This window comes from Oncorhynchus tshawytscha, linkage group LG19 (assembly GCF_018296145.1).
Source record: "Oncorhynchus tshawytscha isolate Ot180627B linkage group LG19, Otsh_v2.0, whole genome shotgun sequence".
NCBI classification, from domain to species: Eukaryota; Metazoa; Chordata; class Actinopteri; order Salmoniformes; family Salmonidae; genus Oncorhynchus; species Oncorhynchus tshawytscha.
The window spans coordinates 56,003,055-56,015,684 of record NC_056447.1 but is presented as its reverse complement, the minus strand read 5'-3'; the positions used below and the strand labels follow the sequence as shown (position 1 = coordinate 56,015,684).

At 46.3% G+C, this 12,630-nt stretch overlaps 1 protein-coding gene across 3 annotated transcripts in view; it reads left to right on the top strand.

Annotated features, from left to right (window-relative positions):
• Nucleotides 1-11,837, top strand: part of LOC112235172 (anoctamin-5) — a 74,802-nt gene extending 62,965 nt beyond the window's left edge. For 2 of the 3 annotated variants that reach the window (XM_042301933.1, XM_042301935.1), the window contains 8 exons: nt 3,393-3,568; nt 6,105-6,202; nt 6,503-6,633; nt 7,819-8,024; nt 8,647-8,843; nt 9,319-9,424; nt 10,053-10,172; nt 10,406-11,837. In XM_042301933.1, the coding sequence (XP_042157867.1) occupies nt 3,393-3,568; nt 6,105-6,202; nt 6,503-6,633; nt 7,819-8,024; nt 8,647-8,843; nt 9,319-9,424; nt 10,053-10,172; nt 10,406-10,513 (1,142 nt within the window). In that variant the 3' untranslated portion in view covers nt 10,514-11,837. The remainder of the gene's footprint in view (nt 1-3,392; nt 3,569-6,104; nt 6,203-6,502; nt 6,634-7,818; nt 8,025-8,646; nt 8,844-9,318; nt 9,425-10,052; nt 10,173-10,405) is intronic. The other variant, XM_042301934.1, reaches the window with a different exon arrangement.
• Nucleotides 11,838-12,630: the final 793 nt, after the last annotated feature.

The window sequence follows — 12,630 nt, the reverse complement described above, 5'->3', positions numbered from 1 at the left end:
TGGGTAAGATAGAGAGTGGCCAGCTGGATCACTGACATGGGTAAGATAGAGAGTGGCCAGCCGGATCACTGACATGGGTAAGATAGAGAGTGGCCATCTGGATCACTGACATGGGTAAGATAGAGAGTGGCCAGCTGGATCACTGACATGGGTAAGATAGAGAGTGGCCAGCCGGATCACTGACATGGGTAAGATAGAGAGTGGCCATCTGGATCACTGACATGGGTAACATAGAGAGAGGCCATCTGGATCACTGACATGGGAAAGACAGGGAGTGGCCAGCCGGATCACTGACATGGGTAAGATAGAGAGTGGCCAGCCGGATCACTGACATGGGTAAGATAGTGGCCAGCGGGATCACTGACATGGGTAAGATAGAGAGTGGCCATCTGGATCACTGACATGGGTAAGATAGTGGCCAGCCGGATCACTGACATGGGTAAGATAGAGAGTGGCCATCTGGATCACTGACATGGGTAAGATAGTGGGCAGCCGGATCACTGACATGGGTAAGACAGAGAGTGGCCAGCCGAATCACTGACATGGGTAAGATAGAGAGTGGCCATCTGGATCACTGACATGGGTAAGATAGAGAGTGGCCAGCTGGATCACTGACATGGGTAAGATAGAGAGTGGCCATCTGGATCACTGACATGGGTAAGATAGAGAGTGGCCATCTGGTCACTGACATGGGTAAGATAGAGTGGCCAGCTGGATCACTGACATGGGTAAGATAGTGGCCAGCCGGATCACTGACATGGGTAAGATAGTGGCCAGCCAGATCACTGACATGGGTAAGATAGAGAGTGGCCAGCCGGATCACTGACATGGGTAAATAGTGGCCAGCCAGATCACTGACATGGGTAAGATAGTGGCCAGCCGGATCACTGACATGGGTAAGATAGAGAGTGGCCACCCGGATCACTGACATGGGGTAAGATAGAGAGTGGCCAGCCGGATCACTGACATGGGGTTAGATAGTGAGTGGCCAGCCGGATCACTGACATGGGTAAGATAGAGAGTGGCCAGCCGGATCACTGACATGGGTAAGATAGAGAGTGGCCATCTGGATCACTGACATGGGTAAGATAGAGAGTGGCCATCTGGATCACTGACATGGGAAAGACAGGGAGTGGCCAGCCGGATCACTGACATGGGTAAGATAGAGAGTGGCCAGCCGGATCACTGACATGGGTAAGATAGTGGCCAGCCGGATCACTGACATGGGTAAGATAGAGAGTGGCCATCTGGATCACTGACATGGGTAAGATAGTGGCCAGCCGGATCACTGACATGGGTAAGATAGAGAGTGGCCATCTGGATCACTGACATGGGTAAGATAGTGGGCAGCCGGATCACTGACATGGGTAAGACAGAGAGTGGCCAGCCGGATCACTGACATGGGTAAGACAGAGAGTGGCCAGCCGGATCACTGACATGGGTAAGACAGAGAGTGGCCAGCCGGATCACTGACATGGGTAAGATAGAGAGTGGCCAGCCGGATCACTGACATGGGTAAGACAGAGAGTGGCCAGCCAGATCACTGACATGGGTAAGACAGAGAGTGGCCAGCCGGATCACTGACATGGGTAAGACAGAGAGTGGCCAGCCGGATCACTGACATGGGTAAGATAGAGAGTGGCCATCTGGATCACTGACATGGGTAAGATAGAGAGTGGCCATCTGGATCACTGACATGGGAAAGACAGGAGTGGCCAGCCGGATCACTGACATGGGTAAGAGAGAGTGGCCAGCCGGATCACTGACATGGGTAAGATAGTGGCCAGCGGGATCACTGACATGGGTAAGATAGAGAGTGGCCATCTGGATCACTGACATGGGTAAGATAGTGGCCAGCCGGATCACTGACATGGGTAAGATAGAGAGTGGCCATCTGGATCACTGACATGGGTAAGATAGTGGGCAGCCGGATCACTGACATGGGTAAGACAGAGAGTGGCCAGCCGGATCACTGACATGGGTAAGACAGAGAGTGGCCAGCCGGATCACTGACATGGGTAAGACAGAGAGTGGCCAGCCGGATCACTGACATGGGTAAGACAGAGAGTGGCCAGCCGGATCACTGACATGGGTAAGACAGAGAGTGGCCAGCCGGATCACTGACATGGGTAAGACAGAGAGTGGCCAGCAGATTATAACTAGATAAATAACTTATTTCTGGTGTTGCTAAAGAGACAATAACAAAATGTTTTTAAAAAGTACGACCAGTGTCGTGGAAATTTCCTCTATTTACCAAATCATGGGAGCAAACCACACACACAAGTCAGAGTTAGTTATAAAAGTCCATCTTTAATTATATAAGCTCTATAGCATTTTGACTTTCAACAGTTCAGTATCTCTAATGAAAAGTTGAGAGTCCCAACATAATGGCAAAATGGGATCCTTTATAGCAAAGAACACACATAGTCAGACAGCATAGACATAATAAATCGTTCAGCTTTGTCTCCTTTCCCAAACCCTAGAACCATAAACCAACCCTCCATATCAACAGGCATATATCAAATTGTCATTTAGATACAACCCACTCTAAATACAACCAATCCTGGACAAGCTCACGGAGAGGAGAGTGAGGCTATAGGTTAAGATAAAAGGAAGCATGAGAATGATTCCAGACACTGCCATCCTCCTCTCCCCGATGGGAAAAGTAGGGAGTAAAAGATATGTTTACACATGATGACACTTTGACCTCTCCCCTCTCTGCAGCCCACACATTGACCTCTCCCCTCTCTGCGGCCCACACTTTGACCTCTCCCCTCTCTGCGGCCCACACATTGACCTCTCCCCTCTCTGCGGCCCACACATTGACCTCTCCCATCTCTGCGGCCCACACATTGACCTCTCCCCTCTCTGCGGCCCACACATTGACCTCTCCCCTCTCTGCGGCCCACACATTGACCTCTCCCCTCTCTGCGGCCCACACATTGACCTCCCCCTCTCTGCGGCCCACACATTGACCTCTCCCCTCTCTGCGGCCCACACATTGACCTCTCCCCTCTCTGCGGCCCACACATTGACCTCTCCCCTCTCTGCGGCCCATGCAACTTAGTCTTGACATAGAACAGATAACTGCAACCTCGCCACAGTTTTATACAAAAATACCATTCTGATGAGAAGTAACTTACACACATTTGATGAATATAAAACATCTTACATATGTTACCAACTAATTCTGAATCTTCCACGACACCAGTTTGCAATCTGACCGTGACATCGTGAGTTACGTCGTACATTGTTTTTTAAAAGCATTTTGCAGCATTTGCTTAAGTGAATCAACGCAGATCTATTACGAACATAATGACTAACGAGCTAATTAATCAATTCCTTATTGTCGACTCTCCTTGTGAATGTTTGCTTTTTTTCATCCCATTCAGAGATCCCCAAGACTCACCTGGAGTACGAGAACAAGCTGACTGTGAAGATGTTTCTGTTCCAGTTCGTCAACTACTACTCTTCCTGTTTCTACGTGGCCTTCTTCAAGGGGAAGTTCGTCGGCCATCCCGGAGACTACATCTACATGTTCGGCTGGAGCAAGCTGAGGAACGAGGAGGTATAATGCCTACCCAGCTACTTCCCTGTCTGACATCACAGTCCAGGGGGCTGATGTCACCAGACTTATAACAAACTGCTCTCGGATTACAACCAGTAACGACGAGATTAAAACGGCATTAAAAATAAATTAAAAAACTACTTCCTGTTTTGGATTTTATCTGGTCAGATGTCCTGGTTCCAACCAGAACAAAGAAAGAATAATGTCTCATTACTAATACGATGTGAGTAAGATGAACCAACGTTAAGATGAACTGATGTTAAGATGAACTAATGTTAAGATGAACTGACGTTAAGATGAACTGACGTTAAGATGAAACAACGTTAAGATGAACTGACGTTAAGATGAAATGACGTTAAGATGAAACAACGTTAAGATGAACTGACGTTAAGATGAAATGACGTTAAGATGAAACGACGTTAAGATGAAACGACGTTAAGATGAAATGACGTTAAGATGAAATGACGTTAAGATGAACTGATGTTAAGATGAACTGGCGTTAAGATTAAATGACGTTAAGATTAAAGCGTTAAGATGAACTGCGTTAAGATTAAATGACGTTAAGATGAACTGGCGTTAAGATGAACTGACGTTAAGATTAAATAACGTTAAGATGAACTGACGTTAAGATGAACGACGTTAAGATGAAACAACGTTAAGATGAAATGACGTTAAGATGAAATGACGTTAAGATGAACCGCCGTTAAGATGAACTGATGTTAAGATGAAACGACGTTAAGATGAAACAACGTTAAGATGAAATGACGTTAAGATGAACTGACGTTAAGATGAATCAACGTTAAGATGAATCAACGTTAAGATGAACTGACGTTAAGATGAAACGACGTTAAGATGAACTGACGTTAAGATGAAACGACGTTAAGATGAAATGACGTTAAGATGAAACGACGTTAAGATGAACTGACGTTAAGATGAATTGACGTTAAGATGAAACGACGTTAAGATGAAATGACGTTAAGATGAAACAACGTTAAGATTAAATGACGTTAAGATGAACTGTCGTTAAGATGAACTGACGTTAAGATGAAACAACGTTAAGATGAACTGACGTTAAGATGAACTGACGTTAAGATGAAACAACGTTAAGATGAACTGACGTTAAGATGAAATGACGTTAAGATGAACCGGCGTTAAGATGAAATGACGTTAAGATGAATCAACGTTAAGATTAAATGACGTTAAGATGAAACGCGTTAAGATGAACTGGCGTTAAGATGAACTGACGTTAAGATGAACTGATGTTAAGATGAAACAACGTTAAGATGAACTGACGTTAAGATGAAACAACGTTAAGATGAACTGACGTTAAGATGAAATGACGTTAAGATGAACCGGCGTTAAGATGAACTGACGTTAAGATGAATCAACGTTAAGATGAACTGATGTTAAGATGAAACGACGTTAAGATGAAACAACGTTAAGATGAACTGACGTTAAGATGAACGACGTTAAGATGAAACAACGTTAAGATGAAATGACGTTAAGATGAAATGACGTTAAGATGAACCGCCGTTAAGATGAACTGACGTTAAGATGAATTGACGTTAAGATGAAACGACGTTAAGATGAACTGACGTTAAGATGAAACAACGTTAAGATTAAATGACGTTAAGATGAACTGTCGTTAAGATGAACTGACGTTAAGATGAAACAACGTTAAGATGAACTGACGTTAAGATGAACTGACGTTAAGATGAAACAACGTTAAGATGAACTGACGTTAAGATGAAATGACGTTAAGATGAACCGGCGTTAAGATGAACTGACGTTAAGATGAATCAACGTTAAGATGAACTGATGTTAAGATGAAACGACGTTAAGATGAAACAACGTTAAGATGAACTGACTTTAAGATGAAACGTTAAGATGAACTGACTTTAAGATGAACTGACTTTAAGATGAACTGACGTTAAGATGAACTGACGTTAAGATGAACTGACTTTAAGATGAACTGACGTTAAGATGAAACAACGTTAAGATTAAATGACGTTAAGATTAAATGACGTTAAGATGAACTGACTTTAAGATGAACTGACGTTAAGATTAAATGACGTTAAGATTAAATGACGTTAAGATGAACTGACTTTAAGATGAACTGACGTTAAGATGAACTGCGTTAAGATGAAACAACGTTAAGATGAAACGTTAAGATGAACTGACGTTAAGATGAAACAACGTTAAGATGAACTGGCGTTAAGATGAACTGACTTTAAGATGAAACGTTAAGATGAAATGACGTTAAGATGAAATGACGTTAAGATGAACCGCCGTTAAGATGAACTGATGTTAAGATGAAACGACGTTAAGATGAAACAACGTTAAGATGAAATGACGTTAAGATGAACTGACGTTAAGATGAATCAACGTTAAGATGAATCAACGTTAAGATGAACTGATGTTAAGATGAAACGACGTTAAGATGAAACGACGTTAAGATGAAATGACGTTAAGATGAAATGACGTTAAGATGAACTGATGTTAAGATGAAAACTTGACCTTCTGTTTCTCTGGGCAGTGTGACCCAGGTGGCTGTCTGATTGAGCTGACCACTCAGCTGGTCATAGTGATGTCCGGGAAACAGGTGTGGGGTAACGTCCAGGAGGCTCTGGTTCCGTAAGTTGTTCATTCTGACATTGTCACTATTACCTAAAGGTCAGTAAACGTGTTCTCTTGGAGACAAAATCCTAATTTAAAAGATGCGTGTGCTCTGACTTAAATTAATTAAAAATAACTTACCTCTGACTTTAGCTTAAATCATGCATTGATGTCAATGAAAGATTTGTGTTAAAACCTGAATTTCGCAAGATTTTTAACTTCCGCCGAAAGGCCTTTTTTTAAAACTTTCTCGACAATTTTGTCACAAACGTGAAGTGCAGAACCTCTGACCCCTTCGTGTCTGAACTGGACCTCCAGGTGGGTAATGAACCGATGGGGGAGCCGTAAAGCCCGCAGCCACCCAGAGAGTCGCTACAGTCGCTGGGAGCAGGACCACGACCTGCAGAACTTTGGACATCTGGGACTCTTCTATGAGTACCTGGAGATGGGTGAGTTTTTTTAGCCAGGGACACGCAGACCAATACCTGGAGGCGCTTTCTCAATGAATCGTCCTGTCTCTCTTTCCTGTCTCACTTTCCTGTCTCACTTTCCTCACCTCTTTCCTAAAAAAACATATTTGAAGAGGTCTGGAGGGAGGAATCACAGATTTTTCCTTCCAATGTGTTTTATTAAGAAAGAGGTGAGGACAGAAGATGGGTTGACAATTTGAGAAAGAATCGAACTCTCTATAGAAATATAATCTCTCTGTTAACCCAGAAATAAAATCTTAATTTGGTCAGATGCTCGATACCCATTTATGTTATGTAGTCTGTCCACAAAGACGTTCATATAGATACCCATTGCATTACTTCCTGCTCTCCTGCAGAGGGCGCTGTTTCCATCTAATTTACCATCATAGTCTCTCTCTTCTTCTCTCCACTTTCTTCTCCATTTTCCCCTCCCCTCTCCATCCCTCCCCTCTCCTCTCCACTTTCCTATCCACTCTCCATCCCCCACCACCCCTCTCCATTTTCCCCTCCCCTCTCTATCCCTCCACTCTCCTCTCCACTTTCCCATCCCCTCTCCTCTCCACCCCTCTCCACTCCACTCCTCTCCTCTCCATTTTCCCATCCCCTCCCCTCTCCTCTCCACTTTCCCATCCCCTCTCCTCTCCACCCCTCTCCTCCCTCCTCTCCTCTCCATTTTCCCATCCCCTCCCCTCTCCTCTCCACTTTCCCATCCCCTCTCCTCTCCACCCCTCTCCACTCCTCTCCTCTCCACTTTCCCGTCCCCTCTCTCCACCCCTCTCCACTCCTCTCCTCTCCACTTTCCCGTCCCCTCTCCTCTCCACCCCTCTCCACTCCTCTCCTCTCCATTTTCCCGTCCCCTCTCCTCTCCACCCCTCTCCACTCCTCTCCTCTCCATTTTCCCATCCCCTCCCCTCTCTATCCCTCCACTCTCCTCTCCACTTTCCCGTCCCGTCCCCTCTCCTCTCCACCCCTCTCCACTCCTCTCCTCTCCATTTTCCCATCCCCTCCCCTCTCTATCCCTCCACTCTCCTCTCCACTTTCCCATCCCCTCTCCTCTCCACCCCTCTCCACTCCTCTCCTCTCCATTTTCCCATCCCCTCCCCTCTCCTCTCCACTTTCCCGTCCCCTCTCCTCTCCACCCCTCTCCACTCCTCTCCTCCACAGTGATCCAGTTTGGTTTCATCACTCTGTTCGTGGCATCCTTCCCTCTGGCCCCCCTGCTGGCGCTGTTGAACAACATCATAGAAGTCAGAGTGGACGCCTGGAAGTTCACCACCCAGTTCCGCCGGCCCGTAGCATCTAAGGCCCACAGCATCGGTGCCTGGCAGGAAATACTCAACGGGGTGGCCGTCCTGTCTGTCGTCACCAACGTGAGTATGGCTGTTGGACAGGAGAGGAGGGACGAGGAGGGGAGGGGATGGGAGGAGAAGGGAGGAGAGGAGAGATGAGGGGAGGGGACGGGAGGGGAGGGGAGGAGAGGAGAGACGAGGGAAGGGGAGGGGAGGGAGGGGGGGAGGAGGAGGGGAGGGAGGAGAGAGCCGAGGAGGGGAGAGGAGAGACGAGGAGGAGAGGAGGGGAGGAGAAGGGAGGAGAGGAGAGAGAGGAGGAGGAGAGAGGAGAGGGAGGAGAGAGAGGAGAGGGAGAGGAGGGGAGGGGAGGAGAGGGAGGAGAGATGAGGGGAGAGGAGGGGAGGAGAGAGAGACGAGGAGAGGAGAGGGGAGACGAGGGAGGGGAGGAGAGGGAGGGGAGGAGAGGAGAGGGAAGAGGAGGAGAGGAGAGGAGAGGAGAGGAGAGGAGAGGAGAGGGAGGAGAGGAGAGGAGAGGAGAGGAGAGGAGAGGAGAGGAGAGGATTTCTGGAAAAGTTACTGGAAGTTTACACTTAATCAACGAGTGCTAGCTTGGTCCTAGTTCTGTTGGTACTGTGTTACCAAGTCCCATGGTGTCAACTCCTATGTCTATCTATAAACAAATAATCTCCCTGTTTTCTCACAGGCGTTCATCGTAGCCTTCACATCAGACATGATTCCCCGGCTGGTATACATGTATGCCTACAGCAACGATCTCTCTATGAAGGGCTACATCAACAATAGCCTGTCAGTGTTCAACATCTCTGGGTTCTCTGAGGACAACCGGCCTGATGACGGAGAGAGCCCTGGATGGTTCAACAGCTCTGTCATCACCACCTGCAGGTAGGGGTGTGTGTGTGTGTGTGGGTGGGTGTTTCAGTGTATAACCACTCCTCCACTACTTCCTGTGTTCTACAGGTACCATGACTACCGCTACCCAGAGTGTGTGGGTGTTTCAGTGTATAACCACTCCTCCACTACTTCCTGTGTTCTACAGGTACCATGACTACCGCTACCCAGAGTGTGTGGGTGTTTCAGTGTATAACCACTCCTCTACTACTTCCTGTGTTCTACAGGTACCATGACTACCGCTACCCAGAGTGTGTGGGTGTTTCAGTGTATAACCACTCCTCCACTACTTCCTGTGTTCTACAGGTACCATGACTACCGCTGCCTAGTGTCTGTGTGTTTCAGTGTATAACCACTCCTCTACTACTTCCTGTGTTCTACAGGTACCGTGACTACCGCTACCCAGAGTCCATAGTGTCTGTGTGTTTCAGTGTATAACCACTCCTCTACTACTTCCTGTGTTCTACAGGTACCGTGACTACCGTTACCCATCGGGCCATGAGAAGGAGTACTCTCACACCATGCAGTTCTGGCACATCCTGGCTGCCAAACTGGCCTTCATCATTATCATGGAGGTAAGAATGTAGCTTCCCTACTGCAACCAGCCATAGAAATACAACCTATAGAAAAGAACTTGGAACCTCTGACCCTGGCAATTTGGCTGGTGAACTCTTGAATGGGGAGGCCCGATCTATACATTCTATTTCTATAGAACCACCAGTCATTTCAACCAGATTTGTCTCGTTTTTCTCCAGTAGTTAGTCACTTCATTGGAATACATCATCATGACCATCTTTAATCTATATTTACAGGTCTATATTTACAGTGTGGATAGAAAACAGATCTGTCTTTTTACTTAGTAAATAGGATTGGAATACTTCAATTCCTTCAGCATTGACATCTATCCCTGATCATGACCATCTTTAATCTACATTTACAGGTCTATAGTTACAGTGTGGATAGAAAACAGATCTGTCTTTTTACTTAGTAAATAGGAGTAGCTGGATTTTTAGTGATGTAGCAGGGGAATCTATGTTCGATCTGCCTATTTCTGGATTTGTATCTAATCCCACAAGACGTTATTTTAAAGGTGCAGAGGTTACAATCCGTGTTGGTGCTGTACTGACCTTTTTAAGTTCCTGTTTCATCACTTCCTCTTCCTCTTTCCTGATTGATTGGTTTCCTCCTCTCGCCTCTTTTCAGCATGTGGCGTTTATGGTGAAGTTCTTCGTGGCGTGGATGATTCCTGACGTTCCCTCCGAGGTGAAGGCCAGGATTAAACGAGAACGCTACCTCATCCAGGAGTACCTGCACAACTACGAGGTGTTTTTCCCCACATAAAAACATTCAACATGCACATAATAACACATATATTTATTTGCCTTTATTTAAAACCTGGTAAGCTGATACAACTCACACACGCACGCACGCACACACACACACACACACACACACACACACACACACACACACACACACATTCAAAACACATAATTTTAAAAAACCAGATATATTCATCCTGTGTTTTTCTGGGTCTTTGTTCCTCTACCCTTCAGGTGGAGAAGCTGAAGATCCAGCTGAGCCAGAGGAGCGATGACTGCTGCTGCACCCCTATGATCTACCCCGACATATCCCGGCACGTGGTGCTGTCCGAGTGTCTCTAGCACCCGTCCTCGCCCTCCGCCCACTCATTTGATTTTGGCTCGTGTTCATTAGGTCACACCACGGAAAACGTTTTAAAATGTTTTTCAACGGGAAATTTAAATTAGTTTTTTTTTTCTTCTTTTTTTTCATTGGACAAATCCAGGTAGTTACTCCCTGTTTGAATCTGTTTTGTTCCGTTTGGTGCCTGATGAACAGGACCCTGGTTCAGGTTGGGCTGGGGCCTGGGCTGGTCTTAAGGAGATTCTCTATAAAACTACCCTGAGAGGTGGGCGATCTGTAATACAAAGGGCTCAGTCTGCTGGTGGAGTGGAGAGCAATCCTCACAGAAATAGAGTACCTAATACAATCCATCATCATCATCATCATCATCATCATCAAATACAAGAAGATACTACATTCTCTTCAGGTCCGTCCATGTATGGTCTATAGATTTCAGATCTTCTCTTCAATCAACCACCCGCCAACCACTAAATCTATACTAACAGCATGGGGGGAGCAGGGAAACATGGCTGCTGCTAGTTATTGTACTCTTACCATACGTACCGTATTTTATATTTTAAATGTCTCTCTTTCTCTCTCTTTCTCTCTCTCTGTTCACTGTCTATTTTAGTGATTTTACTCTGAAAAAGTGGTTATACTCTGCTGGTCATTCACAAAATCACTACACATTGTGTTAATGACTAGCGCTTAGCCCGCTACACACTGTGTTAATGACTAGCGGTTAGCCCGCTAAACACTGTGTTAATGACTAGCGCTTAGCCCGCTACACACTGTGTTAATGACTAGCGCTTAGCCCGCTACACACTGTGTTAATGACTAGCGCTTAGCGCGCTAAACACTGTGTTGATGACTAGCGCTTAGCCCCCTACACACTGTGTTAATGACTAGCGCTTAGCCCGCTACACACTGTGTTAATGACTAGCGCTTAGCCCGCTACACACTGTGTTAATGACTAGCGCTTAGCCCGCTACACACTGTGTTGATGACTAGCGCTTAGCCCCCTACACACTGTGTTAATGACTAGTGCTTAGCCCGCTACACACTGTGTTAATGACTAGCGCTTAGCCCCCTACACACTGTGTTAATGACTAGCGCTTAGCCCGCTACACACTGTGTTAATGACTAGCGCTTAGCCCGCTACACACTGTGTTAATGACTAGCGCTTAGCCCGCTACACACTGTGTTGATGACTAGCGCTTAGCCCCCTACACACTGTGTTAATGACTAGCGCTTAGCCCGCTACACACTGTGTTAATGACTAGCGCTTAGCCCACTACACACTGTGTTAATGACTAGCGCTTAGCCCGCTACACACTGTGTTAATGACTAGCGCTAGCCCACTACACACTGTGTTAATGACTAGCGCTTAGCCCACTACACACTGTGTTAATGACTAGCGCTTAGCCCGCTACACACTGTGTTAATGACTAGCGCTTAGCCACTACACACTGTGTTGATGACTAGCGCTTAGCCCACTACACACTGTGTTGATGACTAGTGCTTAGCCCACTACACACTGTGTTGATGACTAGCGCTTAGCCCACTACACACTGTGTTAATGACTAGCGCTTAGCCCACTAAACATTGTGTTGATGACTAGCGCTTAGCCCACTACACACTGTGTTAATGACTAGCGCTTAGCCCACTACACACTGTGTTGATGACTAGCGCTTAGCCCACTACACACTGTGTTGATGACTAGTGCTTAGCCCACTACACACTGTGTTGATGACTAGCGCTTAGCCCACTACACACTGTGTTAATGACTAGCACTTAGCCCACTACACACTGTGTTGATGACTAGCGCTTAGCCCACAACACACTGTGTTAATGACTAGCGCTTAGCCCACTACACACTGTGTTAATGACTAGTGCTTAGCCCACTACACACTGTGTTAATGACTAGCGCTTAGCCCGCTACACACTGTGTTAATGACTAGCGCTTAGCCCACTACACACTGTGTTAATGACTAGCGCTTAGCCCGCTACACACTGTGTTGATGACTAGCGCTTAGCCCACTACACACTGTGTTAATGACTAGCGCTTAGCCCACTACACACTGTGTTAATGACTAGCGCTTAGCCCGCTACACACTGTGTTAATGACTAGCGCTTA